The sequence below is a fragment of the Camelina sativa genome, chromosome 12 (assembly GCF_030686135.1).
Source record: "Camelina sativa cultivar CO46 ecotype springtype chromosome 12, ASM3068613v1".
Taxonomy (NCBI): domain Eukaryota; kingdom Viridiplantae; phylum Streptophyta; class Magnoliopsida; order Brassicales; family Brassicaceae; genus Camelina; species Camelina sativa.
The window spans coordinates 34,273,614-34,296,362 of NC_141891.1; the positions used below are offsets into that span (position 1 = coordinate 34,273,614).

At 30.8% G+C, this 22,749-nt stretch overlaps 2 protein-coding genes and 1 pseudogene across 3 annotated transcripts; 1 reads left to right on the forward strand and 2 right to left on the reverse strand.

Annotated features, from left to right (window-relative positions):
• The first annotated feature begins 2,130 nt into the window (after positions 1–2,130).
• LOC104732999 (S-protein homolog 9 pseudogene) lies at positions 2,131–2,741 on the forward strand (annotated as a pseudogene).
• An 8,385-nt stretch (positions 2,742–11,126) lies between these two features.
• LOC104732998 (cytokinin hydroxylase-like) lies at positions 11,127–14,788 on the reverse strand. Its single transcript, XM_087478312.1, has 5 exons — positions 14,405–14,788; positions 13,909–14,135; positions 13,578–13,819; positions 12,859–13,243; positions 11,127–11,710 (listed from the first exon to the last, which is right to left on the reverse strand). Exons 1-5 carry the CDS (start codon positions 14,682–14,684, stop codon positions 11,288–11,290), a joined length of 1,557 nt encoding a protein of 518 aa, XP_087334438.1. The 5' UTR covers positions 14,685–14,788; the 3' UTR covers positions 11,127–11,287.
• A 4,428-nt stretch (positions 14,789–19,216) lies between these two features.
• Positions 19,217–22,298, reverse strand: LOC104732997 (putative dolichyl pyrophosphate Man9GlcNAc2 alpha-1,3-glucosyltransferase). 2 transcript variants are annotated; one of them, XM_010452605.3, is made up of 6 exons: positions 21,527–22,298; positions 21,259–21,442; positions 21,069–21,176; positions 20,490–20,651; positions 20,095–20,347; positions 19,217–20,004 (listed from the first exon to the last, which is right to left on the reverse strand). In XM_010452605.3, exons 1-6 carry the CDS (start codon positions 21,955–21,957, stop codon positions 19,538–19,540), a joined length of 1,605 nt encoding a protein of 534 aa, XP_010450907.2. In that variant the 5' UTR covers positions 21,958–22,298; the 3' UTR covers positions 19,217–19,537. The 2 variants fall into 2 exon arrangements, with proteins under 2 accessions (XP_010450907.2, XP_087334439.1); XM_087478313.1 differs by lacking the exon at positions 21,069–21,176 and having other exon boundaries at positions 21,527–22,041.
• Between the last annotated feature and the right edge of the window lie 451 nt (positions 22,299–22,749).

Here is a 22,749-nt window from a genome sequence, read left to right on the forward strand (position 1 = left end):
TTAGGTCTTGATTGAGGCACAAAGAAGTCAAACTTTTGGACCACACTTAAGATCTTCAATCTAGCCAACAAAGCTTTTTTTGACTCATATGCTTGCCCTATATCAATATCATTGATATCTAATTCCTCAAACATACTCCAAAAACTACAATTACTTTTCGAAAACGAAAAACCTTTGCTTTTTTCAATTGTTTCCACAATTACCTCAACTTCGTCATCCTTATTTTCGTCTACTCCATACATAGTAGGTAAACCATATTCTTCATCCCCAGAACTTACTCCATCTGGGTCATTGCAACAATCAAACCTGATTTGGCTGTCTTCATCGTCATCTTCCCCTTCATCCTCGTCTTCTACCACTTTTTTTTCCCCAGCCGCCTACTTTATAGTAATCGTCAGTAGTAGAGATCTCCACTTTATGGTAATCATCAGTAGTAGAGATCTCCACTTTCTCCCTTGAATCATCGATTTCAACACACAGCCGACGAACTCCTTCTGATTGACTTTTATCGGATGAGTCCTTCAAACTGTCGGCCATTACAAACAAACACCGGTGGGGTGTCCTCTGGTAATGAAAAGAACGCACTCTTCGCAAACTCTTTTATCCAACCTGAATCCTCATACACCTATACACCATTGGGTACAGGGCAATTTTTTCTTTTCACCATTTAGGGAACCCAATGTAACTACAAAATACTTGTAACCGATGACTGAACTCTACGTCCAATTACCAACTCTATCACCACACAAAACACTAATCTACGAATCTTATGCTATTTTAGTAAGCGGTCTACTTTATTCTCAAAGTTAACTATATAATGAACGATAACTCTGCGGTCACTAATAATTAGTATGCCCTATAACTCTTTTATATCTACTTGCTCTACTACCACTATAATTAAATATATCGTCTATCTCTATCTTGTCCATAATTCTAATAATCATTTTTTTAATTACTCTACCACCACTACAAATTCGTCTACGGTTGTTACTAACTCTGCCCCATAACTCTGTGGATTTTAATAACTCTACCATAACTAAATATAACTCTTCCACTTAACTATACTAATTTCTTAACTCTCTCATAGAACCATGACTCTACAGCCACGCTACATCAATCTACTACTGCATTACTCTCAGAAAAATCATAAATCAATGAAATAACTCTACCATTCTTATCTAACTCTACCGTCATACAATGATAGATATATGGATTGGCGGGACATTTTCCCTCCAAAAACAATTCTGTTTCAACACTCTTTCTCCTATGTGGCTTTTAGTTAAGATGGCATGTTTCATAATTCTTTTCCTACTACATGATTCCAAAGGCGAAATAGCCATTAAAAACCAAACCTCCTTACCCTCCAAACTAGTAGTAAACCACAAATTATGTCCTAGTATAGTAAACTTCCCAATGATAAATGATTTTCTTGTATCACTAATATACTCAGTCTTTGTTTCTTGTATTAGCTGCACACATATAATTACAGTTTACTACCATGAGAAATAAAAGTATAAAAATATTAAGTGAGAAATTGAGAAGATTAATAAAGGATGTTAATTAAGGGTGTGGAGAGAAAGATCGAGCAATGGCCTATTTCGCAACAATTGTGCTTGTCTTAGCATTCTCACTTTATTTTGTATCGCATATCTTCGGAAATTACTTTTACTCTTCTCCTTCTCCAGCAGTCAAACACAATCGTCTGTGTTTAGAAATCACCAATAATGCTTTTTAAATTTAACCATTAGTAGAAAATTATGAACAAAATTGATGTGTGTTTAAATAAAATTGAGAGATAAATGAATATATATTCACAAATTACTTGATGCTATTAACGGAAGTGAAAGTCGTAATTGGGTATTAAGATCTTGTAGATAAATGAATATATATTCACAAATGTAAAAGTCGAACGTTGAGATAAATCTATTAGAGGCATTAATCCTTTAAATAGATGAAACAGAAAAATCGATAAGAGCAAAAAGAAAACAGCAAAGGCGATCAACAGATTCATATTAGTCAAAAAAATCATGTTTAAAAATAGGAAAGGCCAAGAATTAATGAACAACCATGTAACACTCTTGTATAAAAAGATATTGTGTCCCTCTTAATTATCTACAGATTACTTTTAAATTTAAGAAAATTATAGAAGGAAGGCCAATTCAAACAGTTAAACAATGAATCATCTCTTGTGTTTTCTGTTTGTTATTGGATTGTGCATAGGATGTAGTGACGCAAAATTTAAATGGAATGAGAAAAACTCTGTATTCTTCAAGAATTCCCTTGGTCGAAACAATGTCTTGAAGATTCATTGCATATCAAATGATGACAATCTAGGCTTCCATTATTTGCGTACGGGAGAAACCTACGATTTTAGTTTTCATGATAGTGTTACGGGAACAGAATTCTTTTGTGACTTATGGCAAGGACCTAATTTCAAGTTTCATGCATCATTTATGGCATATGAAGGTGGTGGTATCATAGTTCATTATGGTAAAAAAAACTTTTGGGATGCTAGAGAAGATGGAATCTATTTCACACATGGCAAACAAATGCCTAAGTTAGAGTACAAATGGAAATAAGAACCACTCAATGGACTTTAGCTCATCTTTGTTTGTGCCAAAACTTATTGTTCTTATGTATTATTGTGGAAGGGAAACCAATATATTATCAACGACACATATATATAAAAGAAAAAATCTGTAAAGACGTGAATTGTTTTCAATACGAAAACTTTTAAAATTTTTGTCCTCATCTAAACTAATATTCGTACATACAAAAAATAACGAATAATGTAAGACATTGGTGGAGAAAAATGTGTCCAAGTCATCTTTGAGACTATGACTAAATGTGTCGATCGAAACTTATATGGCCTATAAATTATAATGGGTTCGATATTTTGACTACAATAAGTTTGCCTCTAATTAGCTAATAGGTAAACTAAATGAACTTAGTTATAATTATAAATTTGTAATAGATTTTCTAGATTTTCACCTGCAATACATCGCGAGACAATTTTTTCTTAAACTAAAAGTTTTAAATTTTAAGTTATAATTGTTTGTTGATTTTGTTTAGTGTTTAAGATCGTATAATTGTATTTAGATTGTTAATTTTAGGGTTAATTCGTGGTATATTGCATGATATTTATTTTTTACATAATCGTAATTTAATAATTTAATTAAAATTTTAAATCTTCTAATATTGATGGTGTTAATAAAATAATAACATGATGAACACAGAATTAATAATATTTTATATTTATATCAACTCAAATCCGTCCTGCTATATAACCCGTCACGTGATATATTATAGTTTCTGTTTCCATAAAATATTATAGTTTTTGTTTTAATAGAGTATAAGCAAAGATTCAAAAAACAATAGAATGTGTCATTAATATATTATAGTTTCTGTTTCTATAAAATATTGATTGAAGTATTGTGTTAGGAATGAAATGTAAAATATTAAAGAAACAAAGTATGATGTTATCATTATTTTGGGAAACTTTCTAGGAATTAAGATTATAAATAATTTATTTAAATAATTATAACTAAAATGGCATAATATAAAATGTACTTTAAAAATGTTAATATATATTTATGGTTCACAAGAAACTAATTATGCTTGAACAAATACTAAGGCTTTGTCAAAAAATTTAATTGGGGTCACTAATCGAATTCAAAGGTTAAGATTTCGTCAAAAGCCCAGCACATATAACATAACAACATTATAGAAAAAAAAAGGTTGTAATACATTTAGCCCATCACTGAAAAAGAAAAATGCCAAACCAAGAGGTACATAAAATTCACAAATGTAACATTATCTTGTCGATTATCGACCCAATTTAATTCAGGACCGAATTTTTTTATAATTTTTTTCTATTTCACCTTACTTGTAGGATATCATGTTTTTTTTTTTTAAGTTTTTAAGATTCAGTGTCTCTTTAAATTATATGCACTCGAAGAAGATTCAATCCTCAATTAACAATTTTAGAAATTAAAAAATATTTTTTTTCCTCACTTTCATTTATCAATCTCATTATTTTTATATTCTTGATGTTGTTTTTATTTTTAATATGTACTAGGTTGGTACCCGCACTACGCTGTAGGTTGGTTTTTTATTTTATTTTTCTTAGATTTATTTTTGTTTTGTTTTTGATTTCATAATTTAATATATGTTGTCTGGAATAATTTTCAAAATTTTTAAATAATTTCAATGGCAATTGTTTTTTTTGGTTATTATTATTTACATCATCATATGATACATAAGCTTTTAATTTCAAAATTTTAGTTTTAGAATATTTTTTAATTTTACCATAAGTTAAGGGATTTCACTCTTAAATTTTGATTTGTTTTCCACTCACAATTCACAAACTCTTTGATGTCTACATTGTAAATGTTCTCGATGGATCTCTTCGAGTACTTTAGGTTAGTCACTTCAACCTTTGTCTCTATAATCTTACATAACTTATCTATTTTTCTCATTCAATAACTGTACTTTATTCATCAGTTTTCTGATTTTACCGGCAACCAATTTAGGCTACACAAACATTGCTTTTCTTCTATCTATTTATTTGGGCGTTTGCCAAAAATCATATTGATCATTCTATGGATTCAGCTGTAAATCCTATATATGCATGGAAAACAATGGTGGTTAAAGGCTAAAGATCCTTCTCGGTGTTTAGCTGCATGTGTTATTAATCATATTTCTATTTCCTTTTCAACAAAGTCACTTTCGCTTAGGTGTTAATACAGAACAATTTCTTACACAAACCTCTGAGTATATTGATGGAAGTTCAGAAAGAAACTATATAACACATGATTTTTTTTCAAGAAAATAGATTTAAGAAACAACCATAGGCAAGAAACACACAATAACAACTACAACTAAGTTCAAACAAGTAATAATTAAAATAGAAATCGAAGCCACAAGAAGTGACGATTATAGCATGTAAAAATAGTCTTCCAAATTTGTAATATGCTAATGTAAATAACAATTCCTAAAAAGAAAGAACCTGAAATGTCTGTACTTCATCTTTGAGAATATTTTTCTTTTCATGACTCCATTTTCTTGCTAATTTCAAAGCGGTTTCCACACCTTCAGCACCAGTGTTCATAGGAATCACCATATCATAACAAAACATATTTGTGAGATATCAAGTTTTCTGATTTCATGATGTAATATATATGTCCTTTGATATCAAGTTTCATAAGTTTTGATAATTCAATGGTTATTTGTATTTTTAGTATTATTTATATTTTCATATGATACTTGAGTTTTTAATTTCATAAATTTAGTTTTTACATATATTTTAAATTTTATTTTGTTAAGAAATAAGTTTTTGTTTTTTTTTACTTGAAAATTATATTCTTCTCTTACTAAAACAATACTGAATATTTTGGTTGTTAATATAGTTAATCCAAAATGTTCAGTTTTCATTAAACCAAAAAGTTAGATGTATATTTGAAAAATTAAAGTATCTTCCAATGAAATTAAAATTGCATTTTTATTTAGATTTTTTCCGTTTGTTGTTAATATATGTTTTTCTTGTTGTTCTTTTTTGTTGCTGCATTTTTTGTTATAGTTTTTATAAAATTATATAGTAAAGTAATATTTACGTTTTCTTGTTTTTGATTTACGGTGCTTTGGAACATCAACATATTTATATTTGTCTTGTCTTAACCTAACTCTTACACTAAACAAACTCATTTACACATATTGGTCTTTACTACAATAATGGCCCAATGGCCTTTGTACTTTAGTAATCATGTTTCTTCTCTTTTACCAGACCTAGTTTTTTAATTGGTTTAGAAATCTTAGCTGTATTAATTTAAATATTTTTATTGGCTATTGATTTTAACTGATGTGTCAACAACAGCTTGAATGTTAAAGCTAATGTGTCATACTCTGGTGAAAAACATACAAATTTTATTGTATTGATGAGTAATCAGTCACCTATTCGAATTTTATGGTTTTCATAAATAATGAATAATGGATTTATGATGTTGAAATAATGATTATAGACTTATTGTTAATCTATCTTGGTTTTTTTTTCTTTTTGTATTTTGAATGTACATATTACTTGAATTAATTAGTCACTTTAATTAAGTTATCTACTACTTAGCCATTTTGCACGTAACACACAAAAAAAATAATATATATATATATCATCTAACTGGTTTAATATCTGTAACATACTTAGGTCATGTTGGTCATTTGGTGGCATCTTCATCCAAATGATTTACCTAAATGATGCATCTGAATGTCAAATGATCAAATGAAAAAAAAAAACAAATGACCCGAACAAGGCCTTAGACGTATCCTGTAGTTTATTTAAAACAGTTGTACCGGAATTGTCTAAGAATACAAACAAGTACAAAATCGAAAATAAAATTTCAAAGGAAAAACAACTCATACTATAGATTTTATATGTATAAATTTATAACCTTAAAACATCTATCAAAAAATCATTATCAAATATTTCTTCAAATAATATACGCCGAAACATAATAGAAACAAGTCAAATATGTATAAGAAAAACAAATAGTATTTTCACAATTTCCACCAAATCTTCTATAATCCCAAAGATTTGTTATGTTTTGATAGTGGAGGGATCTTTGGTTATCATCGTCAAACAAGATACAGTGTCACTATTTAATTTAGATACACACGCGTTTGCATGTTTTTCATTCTACAAATATATTTTCTTAGGTAGTTTATACCTTGTATTGTAATGTATCTATATATACATTTTAAAGTATATTTTGGATTCTACCCTTTTATTTGTACTTATTTACAAAGTTAATTTTTAAAATTTCTAGAAATAGCATTACTACAGATTTTGTTTCCTAATTATTTTATGTACCATTCCAACTAAAAAAATACAGCATAATCAATATGGAAACAGAAACTATAATATATTTAACTACACCTTCTATTGTGTATTGAAGATATTTTATCTCTGAATCATTTACAAACTAAGAAAACAACAATTTGATTCCTATTTTGTTTTCCAAAACCTGTGAGCTTTAATTTTTAACATAAAAAGAATTTCGATTCACATTTATTTAAATATTATAAGTAATCTATACTAATCAAAAGTAGAAGCTATAAGTTTCTAAGGCTGTCCACCTAGGATTTAAAACCTCCAATTGTAATAAGACATGTCACTCATTAACATTTTTTAAAGTTTCCAGAAGTTTCTATATTAAGAATTATTTTAAAACAACCTATCAGGATTTGACATGTCGTCATTAATATTTTTTTAAAATTTCCAGAATTTTTAGAAAAATAATTTTAAATTTATAGAAATAAAAGAACATATGAACAATATCCCACATTGGCTAGAAAAGTTTTAGACAATTGTTGAGAACCAGTATAAATAAGATTAATATGCTTCCAACAACGAATGAGCAGGAAAGCTTGATTTATCAAGCGTCCAAGTAAAAATTATTCGGTTTGATCCGGTTTTTTATTTGATCAAATTAAAACTTTAAAAAGTTTCAAAAAAATATTATAATTTTTAAAATTCTTAAAAGTTTAAATATTATAAATATTGAAACTTTTAAAAGTTCTTAGCTTTTAAAATGTTTTTAAATATTATAATTTTTAAATTTTAAAAGTTTAAAATATTATAAATATTGAAACTTTTTAAAAGGTTCAAATTTTATATTTCGAAACCTTTTAAAAGTTTAAAATACTATAAATATTGATGTAAAACATAAATTATCTTATTTATCTACATTTGTGCTTTTAATTTCTTATGAGCTACAAACCATATTTTTGTGTATGATTTTATAGATGAGTTGATATTCTTTCATTAATTTTTTATTTTTGGGTCTAAGGAAAAAGAATTGACATCGCAAGACCTTGATTTGATGTTTGAATCAAGTTTTGGAGTTTAAAGAAGAAAGATGGACAACAAATACACATGTTTTATTAGCTATACATAGGCATGACCAGAGTTACGGTTGTCACGGTTATGGTTTATTAACCATCGGTTATGGTTAGGAATATTGTTTAACCTTAACTATAACCGTTTAAATATTGTTTAAATATTGTTTTTAAGAAATATTGTTTAACTATATACGGTTACGGTTATTTGAGAATATGATACAGTTGATATTATTTGATGATATAATATAATTGATATTATTTATTATATTTAATATGTTCTTATAGTGTACTCATATTTCTATATATCATATGATTCATATTAAATAAAATATTATTAGTATATTTTATTATGTTTTTAAAATATTACTCCCTCCGTTTCACAAAGAGTGTCATTCTGGAGATTTTTCTTTGTTTCACAAAGACTGTCACTTTACAATTCTAATGCATTATTTTATAGTTCCAATGCATCTTTTATCTTAGATTTCCTTGTTTTACCCTTAATTATAACTAAAATAGTCTATTAAAAACTTATTAAATAAGGGCATATATGTATATTTCAGTGTTTTCTTAATTTGTGTGAAAAGTGTCAGAGTGACACTCTTTGTGAAACGGAGGGAGTATAAACTAAGTAAGGACTTTGGTTGGAGAAGATTATAAACGTGTGATCTAAAACAAAATAAGTATATAGATAAAATTATCAATAATTGGATGCATGTGTTAACTATGCTGCTCTTCATGAATTTCATAAATTTTATGAGAAAAGAAATAATTTTGTTCTTGGAGTTTGATGGGTTAACAAGTTGTGTGGTAGTCTAAAAAAGGGTTTTCAGTGGAAGAATGTGAAGAAGTTGACGAGTAAGAAGAAGAAAAAAAAGTATAACGAAGAACCATAGGGTAAAAGTAACAATGAAAATTACCACAAATTTTGACAATGAAAATGATAATACTAATTTATTTTTTTATAAAATAATATTTTATTATCGTAATCAATCATATATAATTTTCATAAAAATATATCTAATAAACCCACGCGTAGCATGGGTTCAAAACCTAGTTTATATATAAACTTAATAAATTTTTAAAATATTCCGAATATATAAAATTAAAAAAATTTAAAATACTAAATAATATGGTTATATAGTAGATGTGTTATAAAGAATACATGCTGGAATTAATAAAATATCATTAAATTTGTGCTAACACGGGTTAGATCCTCATTTTTTTATTTGTCAATACTATTAATATTACAATATTTGACATACAAAAATTAAGTTAATTTAACTAATATTGTGTAAAATAATTAAATTATTAGGAAAAATGTGACTTAATCATAGCGTATAAATGACTGACTATGTATTTAGATCCCTTATTTTTGTTATAATAATTAATATCAAAATAGAATCTCAAACACTAAACAAAACAAACTAAATATAATAAACAAATGGTCATGAAGTATATTGCCGATTAAAAAAATTAACATAAACATTTAGCCACACAAACAGTCGGAAAATTTAGTTATTCCTCTATTTGCAAAATATCCAATATGTAACAAACAAATACAATATAAAATATAAATAATAACAAAAAAAATCTAGTATTTTTCTAAATACAAAAAATTATATTCTCATATAAATATGCATTCTGACTTAAAAAATAGTTGGATCATAGAGATCTAAATGGGATTATTTATCCAAATCTCACGACAACGAAAAACTGATTTGCATAGGATTTGATTGCGTTACAGAAAATTTGATCAATGTAATTTGTTTAATATGTTCTTTATTGGAGTGTATCTAAAATTATGACGATATGTTTTTGAAATGTCAGATCAGAAAATGTTCCACTGAATTTTGCTAAGACCCAATAATCGGGCATTATATCATCCATTGTCCAAAACAAAAAAATTCAACATATTAATATACTTTTTGGACAATGGATGTTATCTTGTTCATTTATTAAAAATATGTTGATTTTAAATTTATATATATATATATATATATATACATATTTATTTGGCTAGCATTAAACCAATAATAAATTGAACAGCAGAAGACAAATAGAAACAATTTTTTTAAACATCAGTTAAAATGAAACAATTTTTTAAAAACATTACTTATTATGAATGGATGGAGTAATAATTATAAATTATATTAATAAATAAGTTTTTCATTGTCAATAAAATGTATAATATACACCAACTCGAATAGGGCAAAATTATATTCAGTGAATGAAAGAGATTATCTATGGTTTTAAAATCATGAAAGTGTCTCTTTGCCACACCCACATAACAGAAGATTTTTTTTTTCTTTCATTCTCTCCTATTAAGTCCTAATGATTGAAGAAAATACCTAGTTTTTAAATGTCTGAAATCAATATCAAAGGTTACTTCCACCCCATTATATTCATAAAAATAACAAGATAAAGAAGCAAGAATCAACCTTAGTCACTGTAAGTGCAAAGGCAGCCACCAAACTTAACCAAGAAAAATGAAAGATGAACTCCTTTTCCCCCATCACTTATCATTCTTTTTGTTTCTTTGATTATTATATTTCTTGTGTTTATGTTTGTTTATTATTTTAAGGCTTATCAAGATTGAACCCATCTAAATATAACATTATGACTTTTATTATTATTGAATTTCGACTTCACTTTCTATGCCAATAAAGGTGATCGATGGACATATGCTTTTGGCCATATGCCAGAAAGTTATTGATACCATTTGCAGTCTCAAAGAACATAATATGACCTTACACAAAGACAACAGTCATAACCTTTCATATATTTCTGTGTTTAATTTATAGCTAACATATTTATTTATATGATTACAACTAGTCTTTGGTTGAATATAATAAAACATAAGCTTTGGCCTAAAGAAAAACATAATCATTTGGAAGATGTGGTAATGATATAAGTCATTAGTTCGAAATCTCCTTTCCAGCCTTTTCACTTCAAAATCTCCTTAATATACATATTTTTGGCATATCAATAGTTTTCTGAAGTTTTAAAAGTATGTGTGTGTACAAAAGAAGTTTAAGAATACAATTCAAAATTTTATCGTCATCAACTTCCACCATAGATCATATTAAATTCTCTTACTAACAAGTTTATGTTTGAAAAAATCTAGGAAACAAGCACATACTATACATTTAGAAAACATGTTAAAACAATCATGCGGGTTTTGAGTTTGTTCTCGTCGCATTTTGAATAATATCTTTCGTATGTTGTAGTAAACACTCATAAAAACAAGAGAAAAATTATTTTTGATGAAAACGAATTAACATAATTTGATGTCATACTAGTACAACATTTATTCCGATTTGTATCCCTCTCAACCCCAAAATATATTTCCTCTCCCAGTGTTTAGGCATTCCAAAACATTCTTTTAACTGCAAAATCGTCATGAATCCAGTGGCTTCAATATCACTTGAACTCCGTACTTAGGTTTTATAGTAAGCACAACGATTGGGGCATGCCTGTAATTATTTGATATTGTGAACTTAAACTTGGAAATTAGCGTGGCTAATATTATTTTTGCTTCCATCAATGCAAATTGTTGTCCAATGCAGTTACGGGGACCGGCTGCAAATGGTATGAAATGGCGACCGGACGCGAATGGTCTACCTCCAAAACGTTCGGGGTTGAATTGGTTTGCGTCTTTACCCCATAACTCTTCACTGTGATGGATGGCAAGAACCGGTATCCATATTGATAAACCTTTGGGAATTGTTAGATCACCTAGTTTTAGATCTTCAAATGCCATCCTTGGTAGAAGGGTAGCTGGAGGGTAAAGTCTTAGTGACTCGTTAATCACTTTACTTAACTGTTGCAAAGAGAAGAAAAAAGACAAAAAAAAAAAAGGGTTAGCAGAATATTATATTAATTTTTGTTGGAAATCATATCTTTGTAATCATGCGAAGTGCCTCTTGACTCTTTCTCAAACATCTTTTTTTTTTAGTTTGGGAATTGACTTTTCCTTTTGAAAAAGACTATCAATGAAGCTGTCCAAATCTAATCATTAGTTAATATAGGTTTGATCTTTAAGATAATATATTATGCAAAGCATGCCTTAGTGCTAATCACTAAACAAATGGAAGAAATATATTATTTACCCATTTCTTTAATGCCTGAAAAATCTATTTACCAATCTCTAGATCGTATCCAATCTTAAATCTGGCTTAACCAATGTCAATCGTATCTGAATACTAATATAACTAATTTTATGAAGAAAGGTATGATTCTTTTTAAAATCAGTTATAAACATATACTGATTGATCCCAAAATGAATGTATATCTGTAAAATCAATAAATCTAGACATTTCGTGAGAGTCTTTAATCGGGTTTTGGCTTGGAATGAAGACAAAGCATGAAGACAAAATTAAATGATATCTACTCATTAGGGTTCCTCTGTGCCGACGATGACTATGTTAAGAGCTTAGTTATGGAAGACGCACTACGATGCTAGTGGCATTGCCTATACTGTGTTAAATGTTAATACCCCACACGCACCCATCCATCCATCCATCCATCCATCCATCATAAAGCTAATTCTACTACTTCAAATAAAATAATACGTTACTATATTATATGGTTATAGAATTGTTATTTGGAGCAAACAACAAATATCATCTTTTTATATCTATGAGTTAGTGGAGTTCGAGTCCTATTCAAAATCTAAAAAATGTGGTCAGAGAAAAACGTAACTACGTAAGGTTGAACAGTAGAAGCGACCACTATGGATTAGTAGAATAGACGTACCCAAAAAAAAATATTATTTTATCAACACCAAACTCATGAATGGTTAGCCAAAAATTGTCATAACCGTAAGTAGACTACTCTGTCTTGTCTGCTATTACCATTTGAAACTTAAGTATAACTTAATTTAGAAGTTATAAGTTTTTTTTTTTTTTTTTTTTTTTTAGAAGTTATAAGTTGTATATCATGTATGTATCTAAAAGTTATTGTACGTACCGAGGTTAGCTTAGATAGTCGATCGACCGAGGGAAGGCCATCACAGCCAAAGACCTCTCTGACCTCATCGCGGACTTTTTCCTGCCACGTGGGATTATCGGCTAGGAGCATCATTGTCCATGTGAGGAGCAAAGCCGTGGTCTCATGGCCAGCAAAGAAGAACGTCTTGCATTCATCCATTATCAACTGAAGATTGTTATTGTTATTGTTGTTGTTCTTGTCGCTATCCATTTCGTTCAAGAGAAGCCCGAGAAGGTCGTCACCGTGAGTGCTACTCCGACCCATCTCAGCGCAGTCTCGTCTGCTTTGTATGATCTCAATCAACAAACGTTCCACTTCCATTTTGAGGTACTTAATCTCTCTGTTGTATTTGCTTGGAAGAAACCTTGATACAAAATATTTGACAAGAAGTCAACGTTCGACATACCCCAGTTAAAAGTATAATCATAAAAAATATATACATTGTAAATAATAATACGGACAAATAGTGACAGAAAATTATCAAAAAAAAACTAATATTTTTGACATACTCTAAAACTTTATATTAGTTTATGTTTTTTTGCTGAAAAAAAAATGAAGTTTAATTTTAGAATTTGTATGGTTGCAGTCGGTAGTCGGACCTAGTAAATCTTGTCCGCTGTCACCTTAAAGAATTCATATTTTGCAATCCCTGAAAAAAAACAGAGATAACAATTTTGCGGGTGCAAAAGAAAACGAACCGGCTGCCGGGAAAGCAGAGGTGGCGTGTGGCTTGAGCGCAACGGCGCTGGAGGACAGTGAGATGGTTAAAAAGCTCTTTGCCTTTCTCAAAGCTGCTTCCGAACTCCGTCCTTGATATTATATCAGCTGTGAGCTTATGCATCTCCTCTCCTATCTCCACCTCACCTCCTCCTTCCCCAGCTTCCTTCCTCAGCCTCTCCGCTAGCCTGCTTGTGCACTCCACCATGTGCCTTGCGTATCCCTACATCATAAGGCTATTTGTCATTCAAACGTCAAGTAACTTAGCATTTTTTTTTTTTTTTTTTGCATGAGGTTGGTTTATTGACGTGCCTTGAGTCGTTCACTAGTAAATGCCGGTGCAGCAAGGTGGCGTTGATGATGCCAATCTTGACCATTAGCCATAAGGAGACCCCGACCGATAAAGTTCTTAGTCCCTTGTTGCTGTAGCCACGATCGTCCACTTACACCGTTGTGTTTCATCAGCAACTCCTTTATCAATTCTGTTTCCGTTAAGCAAAGACGAGGATCCGTCCCATTCCACACAACAAATCTCTTCCCTGTATTACCAAAACGTTATATAATAGAGGTTTATTCATTTTATTACATTTAGTCCTCCTTCAATCTTTAATTTGTAATCAAGTTTAAAGGCTAAAATATTCTTCCCTAAGTTTTTGCAATACAATGAACCACTTGCCCCAAAAAATAATTCCGTGGAGGGTATTTTTGTCAGAATGCCACTTACAAATTACAGTTAACGAAACAACTTAATCACAAAATGATCTATGTTTAGAATTGACGACCATTTTATTACAATTCAAGACCATACCGTACTGTTTGGACCAAGCAACGTAATGCGGGAGAAGACGGCCGACGATGTCATGGTGAATAGAGTCACAATCCTTGGAAGCGGATTGTGAAACCATGGCCGAGATTTCAAGGATGTTTCCGGTTAACGGACGCGGTTTAGGACCGGTTACGCCTTGTCGTTCCATGATCTTCTTGATTCGCCTAGGTGTTAGCCAGTAACACGATATGGTGTCGTATAAAACTCTCAATACTAAGGTCACGAATATCACGAGGAGTGATTTTAATATTGTAAGCAACATTTTTGGTTCTTTTTTTTTCTTCCAGTAACAAAGATTCGAAAAAAAAAGAGTAAGAGATTTAAGAGGGAGAGACAGAGAACAACGGTGTATTTATATATAGTGTTGGAACGGAGCTAGTATCGGTCGAGATATATAAAAAAAAATCAAGTAGGGTACTAAATCTTGAAAAACTAATTATGGTACTTAGTTGCATTATTCATTTAAAGTATGGAAGATATGGGATAATTAAATCAGTAAATCTTGATATTTTTTACCTTACTTTGCTACACACTGCCATTTAATTCACATTTTAAGAGATATTATTACAAAACAAGTTTTAATCTTTCAAAAATACCACAACTTTGGAAAGTTTCCAAAACAACCACAAATATTTTTAAAGGGGGTCCCTAAAAATTTAAGAAATGTTTCTAGGAAAAATTGGAAATAAAGGATCTTTTAAAAAAGTTGTTACACCTATACATTGTAAAAATGTTTTTCCATCTTTTTAAAAAAGTTTCTAGGGAAAATTGGAAATTAGTAAATTGTATAGATGAAAGGTAGAAGAGCAATACATTTAAGAAGACAGTTTAGAATTCTTCACTAAAGTGGCATAAAACTTTGAAGATCAATCCAAAATATCAAGAAGAGAGTTTGGTTCTAAAACTAACTCTAGAAAAGAAAACTTAGGTTACAAAATATATATAAATATTAAATTGTTTATATTCAAAATAGAACCAAACCGGATTGACCTGATACAAACCGGGTCAAACCCGAACAACTTCATATGTGATCTGTTGATCAAAGATTGAAGACTCGTCCCTAACCTATTTTAGGTGTTGATTGGTTCTCCCGCTACCACAGCGATTGGTGCCAATTATACAAACCGTTTCTAATGGCTTCCAACCGCTCGAAACCACTTAATTTTAAAAGCTGCTTCCCGCAAGCGTTTGCGGTTACGGGCGATTGCAGTCGATTGAAATATTACGTGGCTCCAATCTTCGTCGTGGGTGTTTATGGGCTCACTAAATCAGGCATAACTCTTGAACCGCACCTCTGGTTTTCTTGAAGTCACCTCCATACGAAAGCTAAATCAATTTCCTATAACTTTGATCAATAACTTCGAAGCTAAATCCCAAGGTAAGATCTTCATCCGTGTTGTTCTTTGAGGGACTTCAGACTGGTTTTGAATCTTCAATACTCTTCTTTGCATACTTTGCATTAAAATGTGTGTCTTCCTTATTTTAACATGAATTGGCTCAAAATACACACAAGACACACCAAAACACATATACAGACACTGTAGAACTTCTAAAATACCAGAAGATTTCACTTGGACACTAAATGCATCAAAACACAATAAAATACCAATTAAACATGATGAAAAGGAGACTAACAACCTTAATTAAGCAGTAAATATGGAGTTTATCAATTGTAAAGTCAACTGATTTTCTTTTTTTTTTTCATTTATGGAGATAAGATAGGATAAAACACTTATAATAAAAAAAAAAATAATGATGTCCCGTGAAACGCTTATTTTAAATTGTCAGTTTTTCATGAAAGTATTTTTTAAATAATAAGTAATGATTAAATATTGTTAAATGATACATCACTAGATGAGGATCCGCCCGATATGCGGGTTTAAAGTTTCATAAATAAAAGTTAACAAAAATATATTATAATTTGTTGTACGTTATTTATAAATTTTATTTTTGTTATAATACACCGATTTATATCCATTTACAAATATCTAATATATGTTTTTATTAAAAGTGTATTTTTTTACACATAAATATATTCTATGTTACAAATATATTCTTTATCACCACCTAGAAAATGTCTATATGGAAACATTAAGCCAACTATTTTACTTTCACTTCTGCATAGTTTTTTAATTACGAAAATTGTTGGCTCAAAAAACATTTTGAATAAAAAAATATATTACATAATATACTAATCAATTATATATCATCACAATAATGTATGACCACCATGGAGAAAAACTCGGCTCCGCCCTCATCCCTTATGGAGAGAACCTTGTGTCTAACCTCCTCTACCATGGAGAGAACCTTGGGTCTGCCTTCCTCCCTTGGGAAGATAACTTTGCATCCAACCTCCTCCACCTTCTTCCATTGGGGAGATAATCTTGTGTCCAACCTTCTCCACCATAGAGAGGACCTCTGCTATACCCTTCTCCTATGTGGAAGAACATGTTCACGTCTTTTTGCTATCTAAAAACAGTTTGCTTCGACAACCAATGAAAGTAAAAACCTTTTCTAACGTCACAAAATCTTTTGATAATAACTAATGTTAAATTTCCTAATGTATTCGTGATAGTAACTATGCCAAAGTGAAAGTAAAATAGTTGGCTTAATGTGTTTATATATTATATAATATACAAATGTTCAATTTTCCAATGTATTTGTAGAAGTATCATTGACACACCAATTAATTTTTTTTTTTGGGTCAACATATTAATCTTACATATTCTCAACTGAAAAAGGAGAAAGTAGGAGAAAATTTTGGTTTAAAAAAATAAGAAAAATTTTACCTTCCATTAAAAAAAATTTTCCAATTAAAGGAAGTTGAAAGTAGTGTTTTTTAATAAATTATTTAAATATGAGACGATCTATCTTTAGAAGTGATTATTTACAAATTTTAGAATTAATAATTAAATATATATATATTTTCCTTAATCCTTTTTTATTTTTTTGTAGAATTAATAACTTAAAATTAAAAATAAGTAAATAATATCAGAATTTCAATTTTATGAAATATATATATATAATCTCCTTATAATTATTTTTAAAAACTTTGTATTTTTTTTTATAAATTCAGTAATTTTTGATAATTATCTTCTTACATTATTAATATTTTTAAAACAAAATATTTTATTTTTGTTGTAATTAAATTCTTCCTATTAAATATTAACTTTTACAAATGTCAAAATCTGAGATTGATAACTTGACACATGTAAAAATCTTGTTAATGGCTAACTTTCAAAACCCAACTTTATATAATAAGATTAGAAAAAAAATTACTAAAAAGACATTAAAAATAGTGTAACAGTAAATTATGTGAATTATCTGTTTTAGAATGTAGGAAAAAATAGAAAATAATCTAGGAATATTACATGTCATAAAGATATCAGAATATCTAACAGATTGTTAATTAATTAATTACAAATTTATTTTATGTTGATTAATCATTTTTATAAAAAGAAACAATAAATGTGACTCTCATACCTATATAATAATATAATCAAATCTAAGAAAATTAAATAATGGTTTTTGTTTTTAAAGAATCTAAATATATAAGATTTTACTTAAATTTAAAATAGATAATGATGTATTTTAGTTTACAAGAAAAGACATATGTCAAAAACAAAAGTGTCAGGTGTCAAGCTTTTCAAAGTATGAGTTTATTGAAACAAAAAAAAATTATGAGTTTGAAAGAAACCTTATTTTTATTATATAAAAATGTATATATATATATATGTAATTTTTTGTGTCGGGATATCTTTGGTTTCTTTTTGATGTTTTCCCAATTCAAATATACTAAAATTTTTGAGAAACCCCTAGCTAGATTTTGTTGTGAATAGAGTGAGGTTATGGCTTTGACGGTAAGTATAGTGGAATTGGTGTTCGCCCTTTTGGCGTTAGGCTTTTTTTACTTATATTCTCTGTCATATTACATCGCTTACTAGAGGAACGTCGTAAGTTCATTCTCGAAGACGTGGAATATCAACGACAAGAATTCGCCAAACCTCAAAAACTGTCTATGCGGCGGCGGCGGAGATTATCAATCGATGAAGATCTCAAGGCCATTTGAGAAAGCACTTTATATGTCAAACTGCAACCATATCTGAACAATCTTTACAATTTCATAGGTGATTTCGTTTTCTATTGTTTTGCACAAGTTGAATTCCACAACGTGTTGTTTTGAATAGTTACATGCTTCAAGTTTCGTCTTTTACTTGATTTACCTGCATATCGCATCGCATAGCTTATATTTTGAGAGAAACTCATATGATCAAGACTCAAAAGAGTATTTGAAGGTAACAAATAACATTCACAAAACCATATTATCTAGAAACACGTCTACAATAATTGTCTACAAATACAAGTCTTTTCGGTACGTTCATGTTAAAGGTTTTTTACGAACATGCTCACGTACGTGTCCCTAATTAATCTATCCACAAAATGTGTCCATGTGCGCTGTGTTCTCATTTTGGAAGAGAGTTTTGAGAGTATGAAGTGAACAGTTAATAAACCCCTAAAGTATCTCTACTCCTACAAAAAGGGTCTATATACATATATAACATATGCAATAAGATCTCTTTATTAGAAACGAAAAACAAAGACACATTTGTATACAAAAAACTTCATCATGCCGTACTTCATAACATCAACATCTTTATGTACTGTCATGATTTAATTACATATATATAAAGTTCGATCCTGGCCTTCTTCAGTAAGGGGACAAGATATTAATCTGATAGCTAGGACCTGTGCCTGGGGGCTCTATAAATTCGGGTACACGATTGAACCACAAAATTCCATAAAAACTTTACGTTTTCTTTCATGAAAGGTTTAATCTCTAACTCAAAAGAATCCTACATCATAATACAATTTCTAGGCATTGGAATAGATACCAACATTTAGTAGACGTGGACTAAATACAACAAGTCTGATGATAAACCACCGGTTTGTGTAAACCGGTTCTGTCTACTCGATTCTACTGTGATGATTTTGACTTGGTTCGGTAAAGACCTTACACTACATTCAATTTACCCAAAAAGAAAGACAAAGAAAACAAAAATGGAACTGAGTTGAACAATCTTACTCTCAAGAGTTCTGTCTTTTGTCTTCAGATGTTCAGATGTGTTTCTTTTCTTTACCAGAGGACCTGAAATGACTTGACAAAGTCCACTGCGTATAGTTGGTGTAAAAGGCAAACATTACAAAGTATGAGAAACAGAGAATCATGATTAGTGCTTCTAATAGGAAAGGGTACTTTTGAGGAGGTTGAATGGTGAGGTAGAGGACATGAAGAACTATGGAGATGAAGAAATGGGCTCGTAGTAAGAAAATATAACCCGGCAAGTTTTTGAAGGAGAAAAATGAAGCTTTAGTTTTCTGTACCGAATGGTGATTCCCGGGTGAATGATAGATGATGGTGAAGAGAAAGGATAGTGTTAAGTAAGGGATCAAGAGTTTATCACGGCAAAGAAGAGGGAACGTAGAGAAGAGAGCGTAATAGGTTAATAGACTAAAATGGTCAGGGAGTTTGAGAGCTAATAGTGTTGCAGAGAGAAAAGGCATCAGGATTGATTTCTCATGCACTGCAGATTCAAAACAAGCGAGATATTAATTAATGGAAAATATGGTGAAATTAATTACGGAGATTGAAGATTAAATTGAAATATATATACCTTGGAAGGAAAACAAGTAGAAAGCCATTGAACTGTTGAGCAACCCATATAGGAAACCTTCATTACTTGGTGACAAGACTTGCTGAACCATTGAAGGGAGAGAAGCCAATATAGTTGCAGCTAAGCTAATAGACTTGAGGGATTGTGTTGAAAACAGTTTTTTCCATTTTATGAGTATGGACGTAGTGCACCAGAAATTTGCCACGTAATCCTCGTATATTCCCCTCTCAAATGGGGCAAGACGGGAGAGAACCTGCATCATCAGCAATTTGCTTCACGTTAATGAGCAAACAAACGAATGAGACCTATTGGGTATGTACAATTTACATCACAGGAAGCAAAAAGTACAATTTCTTAGTTTTTCTTTCTCGACAAATTATCAAATACGTATTTACCATTAAGAAGTCGTCCAAAGAATGCAGATATGGCCACCAAACAATAACAAACGTGGCTATGACTGCAATTCCAAGCTTAACCACAGCAAGTATTGGGTATCTCCTTCTTAGGCATTTTCCCAGTAGATGGCTGAAAAAGGCAGGAGCAAAGTATGCACTCATCTGCGACGTAGACACAACCAAACAGTATGACCAAGATGTGAAGCTGGAACAGAATTTGACCAACATGCTATCACTAGTTACATACATAAACAAGGGGACAAATCAAGCACTGCATAAGATTAAACATATTGTATGTATACAACACTGTACATAAATGCAACGATGGGAAGTATGTATGGCCATAAACACTACACTACAACCTCAACAAATTATAGATCAACTACTTATATTTTCCAAGGAACTGAAACCATCTAGTTTTCAGGCTATGAGATTCTATAAAGCCATTGCACGTCAGATCATCTAGGAATAACGAAAACGGATCGGCGCTAGCTTAAACCTTCTGTAAAATAGAGCAAACTACACAAACATTCTATTATAGGCAAACATAAGAATACATAAGTAGAATCCCAAAGTCACCTGTTTATGACTGAGTGCTAAACTGAACAAAACACAAGTGAGAACCTCGCTCCCACATAGTACCGCAGCAATAGCACCAAGTGTAAGTCCCAAGCTAATACAATTGTACTAAAAACAAACATAATTCTAATGAAAATCATATATACAAACAAAATTACAATACCAAAGAGAGGTAACGGTCAATACGGACCTGAAAATGACCATGATCAATGAGGATCAAACAAGGGTTCAAGAGAATTATAGCAATATGCCATGCCACTTCACTCTTACTACTCCTAGTTCGATTCCTATGATACACCAACACAAAAAAGAGAGCAGCTGGGAAAAATATGAGAACATCAGATGATAAAACAGTCCATCTCATCAACAATTTTCTGCAAAACAAAAAACCCAATGTAAGCTAAATTACACATCAAGCAACAAATTAAAGGATCAGATCAGATCAAGTATGATTTTACCCAAGATAAGACTCGTGACCACGAGAGCTTAGAAGAGCAACAGACTCAGGACTGAAGATTCTGAGTAAGACTCCATGGATGTAACTCTGGTAAGCAGTTAAAGGAGGGTAATCTAATCCCCAGTAAGTGAGATCGTTGGAAGTGCCGTTTCTATACCAATCGCTAACCGGAAGATTTGTGGTTATCTCCATCCAATGTCTCTGAGCTTCGAAATCGCCGAATTTAGGAGGGGTTCCGGCGCCGGAGTATGGATACATCGATACAGCAGATCGGATCAGTAATGCGAAGAGTGAGATGCAGAGGAATGACGTGGCAGTTCCTTTATGTGTTAACCACCACCACAACGTATCAATCGAAGATCCGGTTTGCGATGATACCGGAGCTGCGATATCATCGTCGCCGGAATGTTTCGCCGGCTTCTTCTTCGGCATCTTTCTTTTGTTTGTTTTCTCCGTTTAGTTTTCTCGCCTGAGCTGATTGCAAAATCGACCCCGTGATGTTTGAATGAGTGGGCAAAATCGGTTTAGGGATCGGTCTAAGTTTGGGTTTAGTGAAATTTGTGAAAAGAACCCCGTTATTTTTAATTGTTTTGCAAATCTACCCTCTATCTGCAAAAGTACAAGAACACTATTCAATATTTTACTTGTCAAGCATGTGGTATCGTTGAATCTTATTTTTCATGTTTCTTCTTCATATGCACTGTTTCTAGGAGGTTAAACCTTGTGTAAAATAGAGCAAACTACATGCTTAAACCTTGTTATTATTTCTCCTTAAGGTTCTTGGTTACAACATTGTTCATATTTATACTAGGAGGATTAGGTTTAACATGTCAGCTCTATCTCTAAACCTTTGAACATATTGGTCAACGTAATTTCTTGATTGGAACAGTTGTGATTACTTTTGCTTTTCAGAAGTTGCTGGACAGCATCTTCCTTCTTATCTAGATTCTTCTTCTCTTTGTCTTGTTTTGTAGGTGGGCTTGAGACTTTCTTAATGAATTCCAATTCCTTAATGGACTATGGTTTCTGCTCAACGGACTTGGACTTCCAAACCATCTTTGGCCCACTATCTTTTGGGTTTGTCTTGTTGTTGTCGAAAGAGAATTCTAGGGTTTTGTTTGATTCTCTTTTGTCCTCTCTTTTGTCTTTCTCTGAGTTGACCGAGTGATGAACCTCAGATAACTCAGATCGTCTATTAGCCCCCCCCCTGCAAACATGGCGTGG

Coding starts and splice junctions, on each gene's coding strand:
- LOC104732997 (XM_010452605.3), bottom strand. CDS start 21,957: ATGCCGAAGAAGAAGCCGGCGAAACATTCCGGCGACGATGATATCGCA. Junction 21,443..21,526: donor GGTCACGAGTCTTATCTTGG/GTAAAATCATAC, acceptor TTTGTTTTGCAG/AAAATTGTTGATGAGATGGA. Junction 20,005..20,094: donor CTACTTGTTTTCCTTCCAAG/GTATATATATTT, acceptor TTGAATCTGCAG/TGCATGAGAAATCAATCCTG.
- LOC104732998 (XM_087478312.1), bottom strand. CDS start 14,684: ATGTTGCTTACAATATTAAAATCACTCCTCGTGATATTCGTGACCTTA. Junction 14,136..14,404: donor TGCTTGGTCCAAACAGTACG/GTATGGTCTTGA, acceptor TTGGTAATACAG/GGAAGAGATTTGTTGTGTGG. Junction 13,820..13,908: donor TTACTAGTGAACGACTCAAG/GCACGTCAATAA, acceptor CTTATGATGTAG/GGATACGCAAGGCACATGGT.